Here is an 18,358-nt window from a genome sequence, read left to right as displayed (position 1 = left end):
AATTTTTGTATATTTCATAGGAGTTGTGTTTTTGCAAACCTTGTTTCACCTTCTCCCCCTTTCTTCCAGCTAATCTGTCTTTTAATTTGTTGCAGGTGGTGCTTGCTAATGAGCTCTCCTTTTCCCCTTATAATGAACAAGAAACGAGACCTCAGGTAGTTGGATGGTTTGTAGCTGAAGCTTTGGAAAGTTGGCATTATCAGCCAGAAATTGTCCTATGTGCATGCCTCGTCACCAGTGCAAGAAGCAAAATAAAAAACAAACAAACAAGTCAATGGTCATATTTTCAATAAAGTGACCATAGGACAATCTGTTTAGATGGCTTGCAAAATTTACCACCCAAATTATGTTGTCAGAAAGGTTGCCTTTTAAAAGAAGTAAAGTTTAGGTCCAAAGAGTCTCCCATTTCAAGGTAACATAGATAATAATGTCACTTAAATATTTTTTAAATAAAGTTTTTTTTTTTTTTAAATTTATTATTTAAGGCACACCACAGTTTAAGGCACTTTAAAAAAAGCTATACATTGGTAGCAGATGAAAAGGTTAAAGAAAACTTGATCTAGCCTCATCACATAGCCTCTCCAATTTTTCTCCTATCAAATTTCATCACCGAATCAGAACTTGAGAGCTCTATTGATTGAGTAGAGTCACCTCTAGATATTTTCACACTGATGTAGAAGCTCTTTTATGCAAAACAAACAAAACAAAAAAAACCCATTAAGTTAAGGAAGACTTTTGACCGCTGATCAGCAGTTCTGGAAGGGCTGTCCATAATTCTCCAGATCAAGTGACTTGCAAACTTGGCTTCTGTACTAAGAGACTTTCCTTGTCTGAATGCAGCATACAGAGCTGGGCCATTGTTGTCATCTGGATCTCCTTAGGGTAGATAACTTTTTAGATGAGAAGTTTCCATGCTGATCCTGACAGTAACCCCTAGTCCAGTAGCTGCCTTTCTCGGGACTCTAGGCATTTCCTTTGCCCAGGGACCCTGCGCTTGGTCTCAGTTGCCATGCTGCACCTGGTTGCTTTTCTGTTGCACTGTCTCCCTCTGGCCATGGGACACTATGACATTTGCAAATCCTGGGTGACCACAGATGATGGCCCATCATGGGAGTTTTATGCTTGCCAGCCCAAGGCCATGCGAATGAAGGACTATGTGACAGTGAGAGTGGATCCACCAGGAATCACCTGTGGGGACCCCCCTGAGAGATTCTGTACTCATGTAAGTATTTGGTTTCCTTTGTTTTCCTAGTTGACTTGGTAATTAATTATGCTTATGTCATCAGGGACAGAGTACTGTCGCTCTGAGACAATGGGTAATAAGGATACCCTGGATCAGAGTGCCACTGTTATTTGGTAGTTAGAACAAGGAACTTGAAATCAGCTCTTCTATCTAGATTCTTATACTGTTCTCCTCATTGTCCTTTCTGAACACCTTGGTTTTATTCCCAACTCTGCCACTGACTCTTTGTGAGACCTTGGCAAAATTACTTTATCCTCCCTCGGATCTCAGTTTCCCCATATGTGGCCTGGGAAGAATACTTATCACCGCACAGGGGGGTAAGTAACTGTTTGCAAAATGATTTTGAGGCCTGTGAATGAAATATGCAATCAGTATTATACTACATGTCTGGCTCTCAATAGCATTCATCTTTCTTAGAAACTCCCCGTCATATCTTTTGCTGCAACATGTAAATACCAGCAGAACAGCCTAAGAGTGGGAGATAGTGCTGTCTCACAGAACAGAATAATGAAGACAGTCCTTAGATCAAAGGAAGAATCACTGAAGCTGAAGATCAGTTGTTTTGTTATCAGTTTGGGAGGGATGATGTTTTTAGGTCACATGGGCCAGATTTTCAAAGCTCCCACAATAGGGGCCAGATATTCAAAAGAGTTCAGCGCCCAATGTGCATCCATCTTTTGAAAATGTCCACTTAATTAGTGCCTAAATGGGAGCAGAGCACTTTTGAAAATCTGGATCCAAAGGCCTGTGTAGTTCACTGGACTCCTATGTCAATGGCACAGAATCCCAATCTCAGGAGCCATATTTTATCAATGATGAGTAGATGTTCTGTAAGTGTGTGCTAGGGTGCTGAATAGAGAGGAAGGGTATATTTTGGTCCATGTAGGTAGGTGGCTTACATGCAAGACTCCTGCATCTCAAACAGCTTCATAATGAGAAATCCCTAAAGCCTATCCGTTTTCTTTTCTCCATCTTCAACATGTAGAGGCACCATAGCCAGACACTCACTCTTGTATTTAAAATCTTTAACCTGTTTTCCCTTAAATATTAATCATTGCCTTTTATTGAGGGCACCGCAAAGCTCGGCTGGACCATTTGATTTGTAATTCACAAGGATTACTTTGTTTAAAGAGTGCACAGGACAAAACAAACAGCAAAGCAATATGGTTTAAAAGTCCTTTCCTAACTATACAACGTTAGAACCCCAGTGAGTCAAAAAAAATTAAAATAAATCAAATCACATTTTTAAGGAAGACTGACAACAATCAAACTGTGTACTGAAGAGGCTTCAAAAAGGGGAAATTTATTCTTTACGGATTCTAAATCACCAATTATTTGTGATGAGGTGGGAGTATTGTCTAGTGGCTAGAGCAACTGGCTGGGAGTGAGGATTCTCAGTGTCTATTCTCCACTCTACCACTGACTTAATTTAAGATTAGTTAAACCACTTGAACTCTGTGCCTCAGTTGCCCTATTTGTAAAATAGGCAAAACAAGCAGCTCATTACTTCTCTTGAGAAAAATCAAGCTTTATTGTCCCAAGAGGAAAATATTGACCTAAAGCTAACTGATGCCAAATCTTTATGTTCACCAAAATACGAAGCCAACCTTTGTATTGTTACATATGTTCAGAGTATTTTGATTAGAAATATCTAGCAATTAAGTCCACTAATTCCAAATGTGTAACAGTTTTCCCTTTTAAACTCCTATTCTTATAGGACAGATGAAGTTATAGGTCCACAAGAAAATAGTTAACTATTGATAAATCAGTCTAGAAGCATAGATTTCCATTTATCTGTTTGGCTGCAAAGGGATTAAAAGGTGAACAACAGATTTCACTGAATTCATCAGGAAGCAGTTACTTGCCAATGTACTCTGGTTAACACTGCGTCAGATCTTGGTGTTGTTGACCTATCAGGAGGTAACTGTTAAAAATTTACCGACTCATTACATACATTTATTTAGCCAGTAATGAGCCAGCATCTATTACATGTAACAATAATACTTCCTATCTTACATGGTTGTTGTGTCTTAAGTAACGTACCTGAACTGCTTGGAGAACCTTGAAAGAAAGGGATCTAGAAATGCAAAATATTATTATGGATTTGGTTGCACTTCCATTGCTAACTCCAGAATAAACATACAAGTCCTACTATAGATATTAACTGAGTTGTACAATAGGGATAATTTGACATCTTGTTAAAGTTTGAACTTGTATTGCAACAAAACGTACCCAAGTGTATTCCCTGAAGAACAAACAAATTTGGAACAAAAAGTATTTAACTGTAAGTCATTTTCTATATCGTGACAAATTCTGCTCCCAGACCCACTTGTGCAACTGTTATTACAATTCATGGGAGTTAAGCATGCATAGCTGAAGGTGGAATTAGGGTCCCATGTGTCTCTGCTACAGTGCAGTTAAATAAGTACCTGGGGGAACTGTGAACCTAGAAATTGTGTAATAACTCCCCCATCATAGCCCAATGGTAAAATATTATATCATGAAGGTAGAGCGTGACACTTGAAGCCTCTTCAGTTAACGTATCTGTTCATCCTGTGCATTTTGTTCCTTTTATTTTGATAGCCTCTTTCTCAAACTCCTGGTGCTTAACATAATTCAAAATAGCAGAGATCCCATTTAGAAAAATTGTTAACGGATCATGTTAATTAATTAGCCTTATAAAACCCAAGCTCAAGCTGCCATTCCCCCTTCCTGGGCCATCCCCACCAAACCCCTTGCCTCTCCCAATGCTGAATAAATTCTACAGGTGTAAAGAGGTATATGATAATGCTGCATATAACAGTAGATAGAAATGTAATAATAAAAATTAAGCGGAGGAGACAGCCAGCCCAATATTCAGTGGGTAGAACAATGTGCTGCTACGAGAGAAACCTAGGACAGAGTCTAACTCTTAGGACTTCTGCACCTTTAGCTGGAAGGCCACCATGGTAACTTTTCACAGCTTCTGTCATGGAGAATGGTAGATGCTCCCTTACCCTTGAGCAGCCCCTTGTGGTCAGCAGAGAGCGAGCCAGTCTTAGAAGAGGTGGTTGGTTCAGTCACAGGACACGTGTGGTGACTTAGCACCTATTGACAGAGAAAGGATAAGACAATCTAAAGTGGGGGAATGAGGGATGTGAGCAAAGAATACTGGCCCTGTATAAAGGAGGTCATGAGCAAAATCCCAGGGCTCCCCATCAGTCATTGTGGCTTCTAATCCTTAGTCCCTGTATTCAAGAATTGCAGGTTTAGCAACTCCCACAAATGTTGTGTTAGATGCTGTATAGCAAAGCTAACTATGGTGCATGATTACATTCTCCACACACTTTTTCCTCTCCTGTTGAGCTGATAGTAAAATATTCAATCATTTGCTCTCCTCTTTAGTTTTTAATTACCGATGCAGAACAGGTAGACACTCCTCAGAGCATGGCTTTCTAGAAGAGTAAATTTTATGATGGCTGTTTTGATCTCTCTTCTCTCAGGTGTCTTCTGTAATGGCAGGCTGCTATGCATATAGTTAAAATAATAATTTTATTACTAATTAAGCACTTATGCATATAGTTAAAATAATAATTTTATTACTAATTAAGCACTCAGTGCCAACATGTGTGCAGGGCACCGTACAGACAACTGAAATAAAAATAAAATTACACACAAGATTCATAAATACATGATTAAAAACTTCAAAGTAGACAAAGAGGAAATGGTGATCTAGCATTATTAAAAATGGATGTAGGAGGAGAGTCCTCCACAGGAGCTCATGTTAAGGTGCCTATCCTGCAAGATGTTGGATGCAGTCTGTGTGGTATCCTCAACTCGTATTGAAGTCAAGGAGACACTCTGCAGCCTTCAGAATCAGGCTCTAAAACTGTAACAGCTCTGAAAGAGGAGTGTTTTCAGATGATATTTGAAAAGTGGCGTGTGATAGGCTGAGGTGGATGTCTGGGGGATTGCAAAAACTCTACCGAGTATGGTACTGTCTCAGTTCTAAAGCAATTTCTATTCACATCTGGCTGCTTTTTCCACTCCACAGAGCATTCCTGCTGATTATTAAAGTCAGGGGTTTTGTTTTCACACTTCTTGAACTTTCTCCTGTTTGTCAGTACCCTTCTGGCAGGGTCACCTGAAAGAATTAATTGTAAATTTCATGATGGTTGGAAAGTGGGGGGAGGAGGGGAAGATGGATGGATGGATGAATAAATAAGAACTTGAATGAATCTAAAAGTGAGACTGGAAATTAATAGGAAATAGATCTCTTAACCAAGGATGCTTGGGGGAAGGGTTTCAAAGACCAGATGCAGTGTGTTGCATACAACAGCTAAAACCAGATTTCAAATGAGGGAAAGTAAGAATTGCTGCTGTATAGTAAATCTTTCTACGTTTTTTTGTGGGTGCAGTAGCATGTTTTTGCATTACCTGATACAAAGCTACTTTGTCATCAAGCTGTTGTATTGAGGGGTGAGTGGCAGAATATGGCCTTGCTAATAAAACACTCTCCGGTATCCAGATATTTTGGACCAAATTCTCCTCTGTGATATACAGAGACAGCCCCTATTGAGTATGAACTGATGTAACTGAGAAGAGAATTTGACATTTGTACTTTATTTTTCCAGGTCTGCAAAAGACTAATTATTTACAATTAACACAGTTGTGTAGGTTTACAGTGCAACATACCGGCACCGAAAAGACACACATTCTCTGCCCCAAACCCAGGCAAATGTTAGGGTTCACAGCTAGTTATAACAAATGCATTCTGATCAGGGTGGGGAACGCTCAGCTACAGCCCTCAGGTAATAGAAAGGTGCGACAGCAAGCTAATGTCCAAAACTGTAATCCACGTAATTAGTTGTTGATTAATGCTAGAGAGCTGTCACTGTGCTATAATACCTCCGTGGCGCACGCAGGCCATCTTTCCATTGTGAATTAGCCTTTGTTTGCAGAGGTTTTGGGGGAGCTCATCCTCATTCACATGGTGCTCTTTGACACAGGGCAGGGCTGTTAGCCCATATTGATGGGTTGGGGTATTTTTTACACCATCAGCATTGTTTCATCTGTAAATATAGCTTGTTGATTTTGACAGGAGTCTGTGAAAGGAAAGAACTCCACTTACACCGCTACCTCGATATAACGTGACCCAATATAACATGAATTCGGATAGAACGTGGTAAAGCAGTGCTCCGGGGAGGGGTCGGGGATGCGCACTCCGGTGGATCAAAGCAAGTTCAGTATAACGCGGTTTCACCTATAACGCGGTAAGATTTTTTGGCTCCCGAGGACAGCGTTATATCGAGGTAGAGGTGTATTTGTTACACCTTCAGCTACACGTGACGTGTGTTGATTCCTAGCTAACGTCTCTGAATGGCTCCTCATGTTAGGTCTTTACACCATTGATTAATTTTGTTGTTTCTGAAAGTTTCCTTCTTTTTGTTTTAAAGCCAGACAAAAATGGGGGTTGTTAAAAAAACTATCTAGTGGTTAGAGCAACTGATGGTTTAACATTTCTTGTTAGCCTGAGCCACAACTAAAATGTTGTCCCCCTCCCCCAAGCTCACACAACATACTGGCAGGAAATAAACAAGCCAACCTCACTATGTGTTTTATATTACCTATGTTACTGGAGCTGAGTCCAGAAAACTGATAAAACTTCAAGTGTGAAACTGCATGTGATGTCTTTGTGATCTCGGCGCATACATGAGCAATGACAAATACGTGTATCCACTTTCCCGCTTTCTTTTTTATAAGTTCAAGCCTACCTTCTGTTGACTTTAAAACATCATTGGTTTGACTCGGGGACTGGGAGTCAGAGCTCCTTGCAGTTCTATTTACAGCTCTTCTGCTGACTTATTGTATGACCGTGGGAAAGTCATTTCACTTCTTTATGCCAAAATTTATCAGCCCAGGCACAAAATCTAGCCTCTTACTCTAACATGAAGATGATGAAATTATGAATGATATTTTACTCACCTGTCAAAAACCTAATGTAACTACTTGGCTGGGGGCAGGGTTGGCAAATACCATTTTGTGAAGTTGTTTTTCCTCCCCGTTTGTAAGCTTGGGAGCACCATATTTACCAACGTTGTGGTGTTATGATGCTAAATTAACGTTTAAAATCGTTTGAGTTCCTCTCAGGAAAGTGGTGGGAGAAGGGCAAGCAACAAAGCATTATTATTTCTTTAAATCAGGAGTGAAAGGTTTTCTAATACACCAGTTCCATCCATTGATCAGTATTACTTCCAAGTCTGGGAGGAAAGGCTGGGTAGGACTCAGAGTTAGGTTCCTATTCCTAATCACCTTCATCTACATCACTGATGTCAGTGTGGCATTCACTGCTGCGTTTGAAATTAAGGTTGATGACTCCTTGCCTGCTGCCAGACCCCAATATGTATTAAAATTTTCCATCTCCAACTGCAAAAGCAACCAAAGGTTATTCTTAGGTACCATAGAGTTTGAATGCTCTAATAATCTGAGGGGTCTACACCACAAAGTTAGGTCGGCTTAACTACATGGCTCGCTCAGGGTTGTGAAAAATGTTATGCCCCTATGCGAAATAATAAAGCAATCCTAAGCCTCGGTATAGACACTGCTAGGTTGACGGAAGAATTCTTCCATCAACCTAGCTACCGTCTCTCGGAGAGGTGGATTTACTACAGTGATGGAAGAACCCCTTTCGTTACTGTAAGTGTGTACCCTACAGAGGGTACAGCTGTGTTGCTGTAGTATTTCTAGTGTAGACATACTGTACAAAAAGAGCCTGAGGTCTACACAGCAGTTGAGAGGCATGATTCCCAGTGCAGGTAGACATACACCTGCTACCTCTGCATGAGCTAGTGCTTAGAAATAGCAAGTTGGCCCCTGCAGCATGGGCAGCAGCTTGGGTTAACCACACAAGTACAATCCCACCTAACCTGCTGGGTACAAACTTGGGCAGCTAGCTCAAGCCATCACCCGCGCTACTGCAGTCACGCTACTGTTTTTTAAACACACTGGCTCAAGCAGAACTAGTGCGTCTGTCGGTCTCCCAGCTGCTGTGTAGATGTACTCTAAGAGGGAGTGCATCTCCAGCCTTAAATTAGAAGTTACTGTGTAGATTGAGTTTCCCACACAAGCTTTAGCTAAATCAGTTCAATGATCTATTTAAATGCATGAAGCAGGATTCATCTTGTTATAAGAATAATATCCCATGATACAATCAAATCTTCTCAAAATGTTGATGGAAAAACATGGTGATACAAAATTAGGCTGCCAAATGGATTTAATTGCTACAGTGAACTTTCGGCTAACCCCTCTGTGAAGGATAGGGGAGAGGGAATGAGCTATTTTTACCGCTGCGGAAAAGTCCTATAGAATTTAATAGTGTTCTATGGAAATTACTCAAGAGTTGTGTATAAAAGGCATTGTGGTCCAGTGGAAAGAACACTCTTAGTGCTTATATTCTTTCCCTAGGTAGGCTGCAGCAAGGTGTGTTACTGTTAGGCACTTCAGGTAAAATTCATGGAGTTCATCTTAAGGGGAAAGTATTGGGGAGAACTTAGTAGTTTTTTAAAAGGAAAAGCAAGAGGTTCTTTCTTTCTTTGTCAGTGGTATGGAGTTTCCTTTAAGTGGAACAAACACAGACCCAGGGCACAGGATAATGCACGGAACTAGAGAACTTTTTTCGCTTACTGGTATTATTATTTATAGATTGCTGTGTATGGCACTTTACAGATAATTAATACATGACAGGTTTCTGCTCTGAGGAATTTGCAATCTAGATTAGGTTTATCTAGATTAAGAACTCTTCTGTTTTAATACCACCTCTGCAACTGGCTCACTTGGCCTGGTCTTGGTCAAGTTTCTTAGTCCTTTTGAATCAGAAAACTGGAATTTTTCATATAGAAAATATTGAAACAAAGTGTTTTGACAATTGAGAAACTTTTTTCGAAAATGTTTCAAGTCTAGAAATGTGTTGACACCCGACCCTTTCCCGCAAAAAGGATAAGTTTCAACACATTGGCATTTTCTGAGGAAAAACGTTGCTAGAAAATTCCCAGCCAGATCTAATGGAGAACGACTGGTTTCCTTCATGCTGTCTCTTGTCTGAGCTGACAGATGCAATTGATTGTTTGAGAGAGCAGGAGCATGTCTGACCATCGCAAAAAGATGCAGATCTTATGCCAACAAATTTAAGGCCATAGGGTCTCTTAGGTTAATGAATTCATTTTCTGACCTAGTTTGTGAGCTCACTCATGCGTATACAACAGCAACTCAGCAATGCTCAAGTAAAAGAGCCCAAATTTCAGACTTGTCAAACTTATTATGCACGTGGGGTTTTCAGTGACCTCGTTAGCAGGAGTTCTTTAGAGAGCACCATTCTATACCTCCTTTCAAATTAGTGTCTTTCCCTAAATATGCAGCAACCCACAGGCTTTATGCAGTTCAGATTCATTAGTGGAGATGTCCCTTGTTTATATTCAAACAGTTCAACCTGGTACACATTTTCCTCTGCTGGAAAATGTCAAAAAGCCCCTGCTTCTCATGCATCCACATGGACTGTCCATTATAATACATAAACTGCAGTTAGGTCAATCAGGTTGAAAGGTGCGGGAGGATGGGAGCACTGTGGCTGCAGAATCCTGGCCAAAAACCACTGCAAGTAATAATATTTAACACTTATAGCATTTTCCACCCAAGAAACTCAAAGCACTGAACAGTCAGTATTATTATCCCCATTTTAATGACGGGGAAACTGAGGCAGGTTTTTTTCAAGTGACTTGCTCAAGGAGAAGAGTAGCATTGCCATGATGATACATCAGAACCTAATGTTGGCTTGAAGATATTTAGAGAGGCACCAAGGTCTAGTGGACTGAGTATAGGAAAGGAAACCAGGAGCCCTTTAGTTCTAATCCTGATCAGTCTGTGGTCTTGGGCAAGTCCTTTAGATTCTCTGTGAGTTTCCCCATCTGTAAAATGGGGATATTGATACTTCCTGCCTTCACAGTGTAGTTGTGATGCTTAATAAATTAAGGTTTATAAAGTACTTTGAGATCCTCTATAAGGTATTAGTATTAAAGGATTTTTATAACCACTCTATGGAAGATGAATATTTTTTCTTGATCACTGGCACTTTCACACACATTCTCTAGTTAGGGGTTCTTCTCCTCCTATCCCTTGAGACATTGTCTAGCATTTTACAGCACACTAATGGGCATTTGTTTATATACTTAACATGATATTTTTTTTACCATTCACATGGCTCTGCCAGAAAAGAAAGTAGCTGATGTTTAGGGAAAGGAAATGTGGGGGAGGCAAGAAAGGAATAATAGGATTTAAAGTGGCAGAGGGGGCATAAGGTACCATGGATCTGTTTCCAACATGATGATCTGCAGAGACAAAGTTCTTTCAGAGTGTGGGGCAGAGAAAGTGCTGCTACCCTGTGACTTCACCTGGTATTCGTAGGTCCTGATGGACTGACTCACAGGGAGGTAGCATTTTGCAGTTTGGAAGACCAACCCCAAGAAGTTGCAGACAATGTTGGCCTATTGATAAAGATCACTCTCATATAGACAGTAACCTGTGTTTACTCCACAGCGTTCTACACACATGCATCTACCCAGTTATTTCTGTGCCTACAAATAGACAGCTTCGGGGGGAGGGGGGAACGAATTTGTTTTTTCACAGGATATCCCTAGTTCCAGTGGAACTCAACTTTATTCTCTAACTTTTCCTGAGCAGGTTCCAGACTCGGTAGAGAGCTGAGGGAAGGTGGGAGACAGAACTAAGTATGGAGAGTGCGTTCAGGTATATGTAGCTGTGCAGACTCTGTGGGCCAGATTCATCACACACCTTGTGCTCTCACATATACCTGTGCAAAATTGGTCTAAACCACAACCGTTCGGTTTGTTTTTATGCACAATTTGAACTCACTTTACATTGATGTGAATTGCTATACACAAGGCACAAGTTTATAAAGAATCAGGCCCCACGTGTAGCACACTGATGGCATAAGACAGTGATGTGTCAATGTATGTTTCCGTGGGAATGGTGGATGTGCATCTGGATTAGACCAGGAGATGAGGGGTGGGGGGAGTTGCATGAGAGAGAGAAGTAGGTGTGTGTATACATTTTAATGGAAAACAATTATGCATGTTTCCATGTGCACAACTACAAATTCCTTTTAAATGCAAACTAGAAAAGAATCTTCAGTTGCCAGTGCTAAACACATTTAAGGAAGTGGGGATGCTCCCCCATGCCCCGTGGGTACTTTATAGCTTTGTTTTCCTGTACATTTACAGAAGGGTGTGTCTCTGTGCTCTCTATGGAGAGACAGAAAAGTCACTTTCTGCTCGGAGCATTCTTCAACCACTTTGGTGCTGCCTAATGTACCAGATAAAGTACATGAAGCCTGCATCATCTTACATGTTACTGTTTGTACTAGACATGTCCTTTTTGGAATGCTCATGTTCCAGAGGAATAGCCAACCAGTGCTTCAGAGAATGCCCCTGCATTCTACTCTCTGCCCAGGGGTTGGACTGGAGAGGACAATTAAATGGTTAAAGAAAGACACCTGTAGTGAACTGGTTCCTCTGCCCTCTAGTGGACAGACTCAGAACTGCTCCATTGTGTCAGTGGCCCTATACTGCTAGCAGTTAATGAAAACTCAAATGGTAATTTGGGGAAGAAGGATCTCCGTTCTGTCCCCTGTTGTTGTTGTTAAGTTGCTGTGACCCTGGTGTGCAATGTAGTGTCTAGAGCTTAGCCAATAATTGATTTTTCAGTTCAGTAGCTGAACCAAAAATAGTTTAATTTCAAACCAAAACTGATTAAAAAAAAACCTAAATGGTTTGTCTAGAAAATTTTGAAACAAACAATTTGACTTTCCAAAAAAAATATTCCATCATAATAATTTGAGGAAATAATTGGACTAATTCATGAATCGTTTCGGTCGCCCAAAACAATTTTTTGGTGAATTTACTATTCACCAAAACAGTGTCACTAATGCCTGGTAGTAATAACTCTGAAGTCCAAGATGGCCATGAATGTGTGTTAATACTTTGCCTTTTAAAGAATATAATAGCTATGTAATTTTGCTGGAATATTTCTTACATAAGAGGCAAATGGAGTACATGCTAAAGTGCCATACACAGGAGCCATGATACTAGGCCAAAGGGTAAGAGTGGTGGTCATTCATTTCTCCATCATTTTGATATGAGCTAAGTTCCCTGCATGAAGGTTTGCAGAGAGAATCCCTGCCAGCCTTTTTAGGAACTCCACATCACTTCTCAGCTCACCTCCCCTACCCCTTTCCACCCTTACCCCTGTGTCCTGCCCTCCCCCATTCAAATTATCTAGGCCTTTTTTTACATAATAAAATATTAATGTCAGCATAGACAGTCTCTCTGCAAAGGCTGCATGTATTGAGCTTACGAGGCGTATAAGCTTTTAAAGAGCAGGACACTTTTCCTACTTCCTAAGCATTTTCTTAGTCCTGAATCAATAATGCACTTACTATTCAGTATGTGGGTCATTTTTATTGTGTTCCTTCTCACGCTGTGTGTGCATGTGCGCACACACACACACACACACACATGATTTCTCTCCATAGCCAGATCCAGGCCCCAAATCTGTCAGGGGAGTGATTGGGGACAGAGGCCAAGAAGCTAACTCTTGGACACAAGCATTAGGGAAGGGAAGAGGGGAGGTAGGGTAGGAATAATTCTCCTCAGCTCCTTGTCAATGCAAAAAGAGGGAAACATATGAATAAAGAGGTGCTGAGAACATTGAGTTAAATCTCCTTCTGCTTCTTTGAATGTATACGTATATTTGTTTCCGATACGGTTTCTGACCACTTTGCTCCCTGTTTGTTTGGAGGATCTTGGACTGTAGGTCACCCTGTTAATCCACAATCAAACTCACAAAAACAAATAGTCGCTGCTAGCAATCCTGTGTCTGAGATCTTAGCCTGCCCGTGGTGGGTTAGTTGGGTAAAGAGGTAAGGTGAGGCTGTGGAGGGGAAAGGACTGTATCCGATGGTGATGGGATTATCCGTTCAGAAAGAAGGAGCTTTTGTTCAAAAATTATTCCCTGAAAGCTGGGGCTGCGTGTGATGCATGTATGTGCCCGGTGCAAAGAGGAGATTATCTTCTTAAGAATGGAATTTTCAGCACAGAGAACTGTTAACCCCTGCCTTGCCAATGCATAGTCTATACCTCTGATGATGTGGGGGAAACACGAACTGCATATCTTTGAACAATCAGCAGACACAGGGCCAACTTTGGGGCCCCCAAAGCTGCAGCCCAGCTATTCAGGGCCCTAGAAATACCAGTGTCAATCTTTCTTTAAAATAAAGTTTCTAGCCCTTTTTACTATGAAGATAAATGGTTCACACGGGTTGAAAGTTTACATCGTAAAGTGTTGTCATTGTGACACTCCACCCACATGTAAATTTCTAGGCAGTGTGTCCTAGTGGGTAGAACACTGACCTGGGACTCAAGAGACCTGGGTTCTGTTCCCAGCTCAAACACTGGCCTGCTGGGTGACTTTAGGCAAATCACTTCACTGCTGTGCCTCAGTTTCCCCAGAAGTAAAATGGGGATGATCCTGCCCTCCTTTGTAAAGCACTTTGAGATCTACTGATGGAAAACACTACATTGGAGCTGTGACAGACCTGTCAGCATGTTGATTAAACTCCTTGTGTCACTGGGATGAGTGCAGATTTAAGATGAAAGGGTTTTATTCTGTACCCAGTCCTGTGATGGCAGAAACATGACAGTCCAGCTTGGAATATGAAGACTCTCAGTCACTCCTTTATTGCCAATGGGGAGAGCAAACTCTCTGTCTTAGCTAGCTCAGTTGACCCTGGAACCATGCGTCATATAACCTTGGCAGGGTCAGTTCACCTCTTTATCCTCATGAGGTGGACGTACTGAGTTCTAGGGAATGTTGTCTCTTGGTTAGAGCTGAGATTTTAGGGTTCTGTTACCAGCTGTGACCCTGACTCACTTTATTTAGGCCAGTCACTTAAGCCAGATTCTTCCAAAGTGGCCTCTGATTCTTGGAGGCTTCAATTTTTGGGTGTCCAGCTGTAAACCTCTTAAGGGGACTGATCTTCAGAAATTCTGAGCACCCAAAAATCCAGCTGAAATCAGTAAGAGCAGTGAGTGCTGAGCAACTCTGAAAATCAGAGCCCAGTGTGTCTTGAGCTGGATATCCAAGATCAGGGGCCGCTTCTGTAACGTTGGGCCTTAAGTCTTCAGGACCTCAATTTCCCCATTTGTAAAATGGGTATTGTTCCAGTCTACCACACAACTGTGTTCATAATTATGAATCTTAATTCATGTTTGTAAAGTAGTTAGAGATGCTGGGCTGAAAAGAGTGCACAGTATTATCAGCAGTAACAGTCTAATACCACTGGACTATAATAAAGCACTAACAAGATCCTTCTAGAATTCACAAGATAATAGATTGGAGGCGGGGGAAAGGAAACGAGTAGCCTGGAAATATAGGTTGGATCTTTTCTATTTCTTTCCACAGTAAGACAGGCCCAGGGGAACACATGGGGCTTGGATGAACTGCATGCTGTTGACTGAATAAGTATATCTGCTTCAAGCCAAAAAGGGGTGTGTGTGTGTGTGTGTGTGTGGAGGGGGGGAAGCAAGATGTCTTACTAGACATATCCCAGCTTACGATTTCTAAGGGCTGTTTTGTTCAGACAGTGGTGTCTGTTTCTGCTGACTCATGGTATCCTGAACAAGCACACAGACAAAATGTTTCCTAATGCCCCTTGCTGAGGAGTGACCTTGCACTCAGACAACCTTTGATTGGGAAGAAATAGAAAAAGAAACCGGGGGCGGGAGGAGGGAAATAGGGAAGAGTGCAATCAATTGCCAAAACCACAGGAGCGGGGGAGGAGAGAGTGACATTAGGGTGAGCCAGAATTAGAAGTGCCTCTGTACAGGGACCCCATTTCTACCGTGTTAATAATTCATACCAGCTCTGACTTTTCTTACCAACAAACAGGAAACAGCTTGTTAGTAAGGACATTTCCCCCCCCTTTGCTTTCTCTGCCCTGAGATGAGCCCCTGGTGGCTAGTGCAGAGGTGGAAGGGGATGTGGGGAAGGCAGAAAGGATGCAAGTTATGCTACCCCATCCTTCCCACCCCTCATCTGCCTCTCTTCCCTATCGCCATCACCTTAAGGAGAAGGCCAGACACATTCCTACGAGGATGAAACTTCTAAAATGTGTCACGTAGTTGCTGACATCTCACCAGAATCTTTTCCCATGTACATTGCCATTTCCGAATTTCTCCTCAGAACGTTTGTTTAACATGAAAACAAATAAGAAGGCAATTTCTCCTCCATCTCCAGCTGTGCAGCTCAGGTTTGCTCGCTTTTAGGAAGCAAGTGAGGCTCTTATAGCTACAAGGTCATTTACAGGTGCACCTACCAGACAGGGTTTTCTTGTATTTTGCCCCCACCCCCATCCTTACAGTAGAGTTGGATGGAAAATGGTAAGTATCTTCCCACAATTTGGAAGGAAAGGAAGAAAGCTTTGGGGTTTTTGTTTGTTTTTTTCCCCCAAAAAACTTGCAGATATTTTCCATTATTTTCCCCCCAATGGAAAAACCGGATAACTTTAAGAAAAGGACAATTTGCCACTGAAATTTTCATTTAGGGGAAAAAAGCCCTTTTTCATAAAAAGATTTTGAATGAAAAAATTCAGTCAGCTGGGCACACACATGCACTGCATACAGCCCTGGCTTCCATGTAATAATTTGTGAGCAGCTTCGTCTTTCCAAACCGATAATCCCATCACAGTCTGATATAGCCTCAGTCCCTTCCATGGCCTCATTATCCACCTAACCCAGCCAGGGATAGGAGAGAGGACACAGAGTCAGCATCACCATGCTCTAATTCTATAACCTCACCCAATTCCCTGCTCCCAAACACTCCCCCTTGCCTTTAAGAGCATCTCAGATGACACCAACATAACAATTTCGTTGAAGTTTTCAGAAGTCAGATAGCTTAGACTCATTTCCTTCCGAAAATCTTGTGGTGCTAAGCTTGGCATACATCATGTGTGTATGATAAATGAGGGAGGGAGAGTTAGCTCGTGCAGAAGTCTGAAACTGGTCTATGGAGAACTGGCCGGTCATATGGTGCTGGATCTTCATTTCCAGCTGCTAAAATGCATTAAGTTAACTAGAGGGTTGCACACTTTGTTGCGTCTGTAGACTGAGCTCACTGCACACACCAGGGGCTTCTTGCATCGCTCTATCCCCTCCACACCCCAAGCTCCCTGTGTATCACCCTCCCATCCCCGCCCCTCTATTTCAGGAACTCTTTGCAACCTCTGTCACCTCCTCCCCCAGGCTCTGTGCGCTCCCTTTCCCCCATCCTAGGGGTTCTGTGCCCCCCACCCATTCCCCCCTTTTACTTTCTGTCTGGGAGATAGAGTCTAATGTTGACACGCTGAATGACTGTGGACAAAGATGAAATGGGGGGGCATTATGATGGAAGATGTTCATGGCTGCCATCAACTAGCTCTTTGATCTCTAGACAGTTTCAGAGCTGGTTAAAGATAATGGGTGTGCTAAACAGATGGTAGGGGCTGTGTCCCCCTCCCCCCTTCCAAATTTTGGAACCAATTGGATGCAGCGTTCCAAAGTTATTGCATTACGTCCAGCCAAGGAGAGAAATGCCATCAAGTTGAGCATAGGGGTTCACTTCACTCAACCAAAAATAAATTACTTACCTAATATTCCTCCAGTTAAGCAACTGTAGTTGCCATCAGTTTGTCATGTGACCAAGAAAAAGAGTTGAGTGGATTTGTGTCTGTTAATGGGAGAGGATGTACCCATGAAACATTTTCTGTCAATAGGTACCCCACTCTGGAAATGTTTGAAAATCCCTGATGTAGTGGTTATAGTAAGAAACTGGATTTAAGAATCTATATTGACTCACTACCTGGCATTGGGATGGTCACTTACCCTCTCTGCCTCAGTTTCCCCCCCTATAAAATGAGAGTAGTGATCCTAACCTGCTGTACAAGGGGGACGGAAGACTTATTTAGGCAAGGATGGAGATCCCACTCTGCTAGCATTTATTTAGTGCTCAAAAGTTTGCCTGCAGTTTTAGATTTGTATGAAGACCATTCCCTGACCCCAGGAGCTTAGGGTCTAAACAGACAGCATACAGAAGAAAATATTATTGTTATTAAATACACAGAGCCAGAATCTGAACTCAGTTACACCGAAGTAAATTCAAAGTAATCGCACTGTTTTAAATAGAGTTACTCCAGGTTTACCTCAGCCCAGCGTAACAAACCAGAATCTGCCTCACTGCATGTGGGGGTGGATGCCAATTCTATCAAGTTTAATAGTCGCAGAAGAGTTGTTTGATACATGCAATGTAATAGGATGGAGATTGGGTAGCAGATAACCCCCATTCCACAGCATACGCTGTGCACTCTCTAGTGAAGTGCTGTCATTCCTATTATAAACCCTGATATAAAGGGCCTTTAACGCAAGTGACTTGAAATCAGATTTGGCTGAAACTTTGCAATGGAGCTGTCAACCCAGATCAGTTGGTTGCCAATTTTTTCTTTTGTTTCCCCCTGACTGACTAGCCTTTTGTTTTCTGGCTCTCTCCCCCCTCTTCCCTTTTAACATCTAGAGCAGCAGGTGGTTTTAAGACTGGATCAGGGCAAAACAAAACAAAAATGCTAAAAGTGGAAGTAAGTGACCAATTCTATAGGTGGCTGAGCTGACAACAAGTAGCTAGCAGTGCAGAAAGTGATGGTACTGCATCAGGGCTGGGATCCTGGCCCTCACAATTTAAGCCTGTAAATGTGCAGGATTTAGCTCTACCAAGGTAAGCATCTTTATAGTGGTATAACTGAACTGAGTTATACAACTTCAGCTAGATCAGTTTCTAAACCAATATAGTTAAGATAGTCCAAAAACAGGTAAGTAAGGTAAGACTTTAAAGATGTCTTGCACCGGACTCAATACACCTCTACCCCGATATAACGCTGTCCTCGGGAGCCAAAAAATCTTACCGCGTTATAGGTGAAACCGCGTTATATCGAACTTGCTTTGATCCGCCGGAGCGCGCAGCCCCGCCCCGCCCCGCCCCCCT

The 18,358-nt window shown here is 41.9% G+C and overlaps 1 protein-coding gene across 1 annotated transcript in view; it reads left to right on the top strand.

The window, feature by feature from the left end:
* The first annotated feature begins 1,009 nt into the window (after positions 1-1,009).
* Positions 1,010-18,358, top strand: part of NTNG2 (netrin G2) — a 66,754-nt gene continuing 49,405 nt past the window's right edge. Inside the window, exon 1 of the mRNA XM_065418856.1 lies at positions 1,010-1,222. Coding sequence (XP_065274928.1) covers positions 1,010-1,222 — 213 coding nt within the window. The remainder of the gene's footprint in view (positions 1,223-18,358) is intronic.

Source organism: Emys orbicularis, chromosome 18, assembly GCF_028017835.1.
Source record: "Emys orbicularis isolate rEmyOrb1 chromosome 18, rEmyOrb1.hap1, whole genome shotgun sequence".
NCBI classification, from domain to species: Eukaryota; Metazoa; Chordata; order Testudines; family Emydidae; genus Emys; species Emys orbicularis.
The sequence above is the reverse complement of the archived record's forward strand: the minus strand, read 5'-3'. Positions and strand labels throughout refer to the sequence as shown.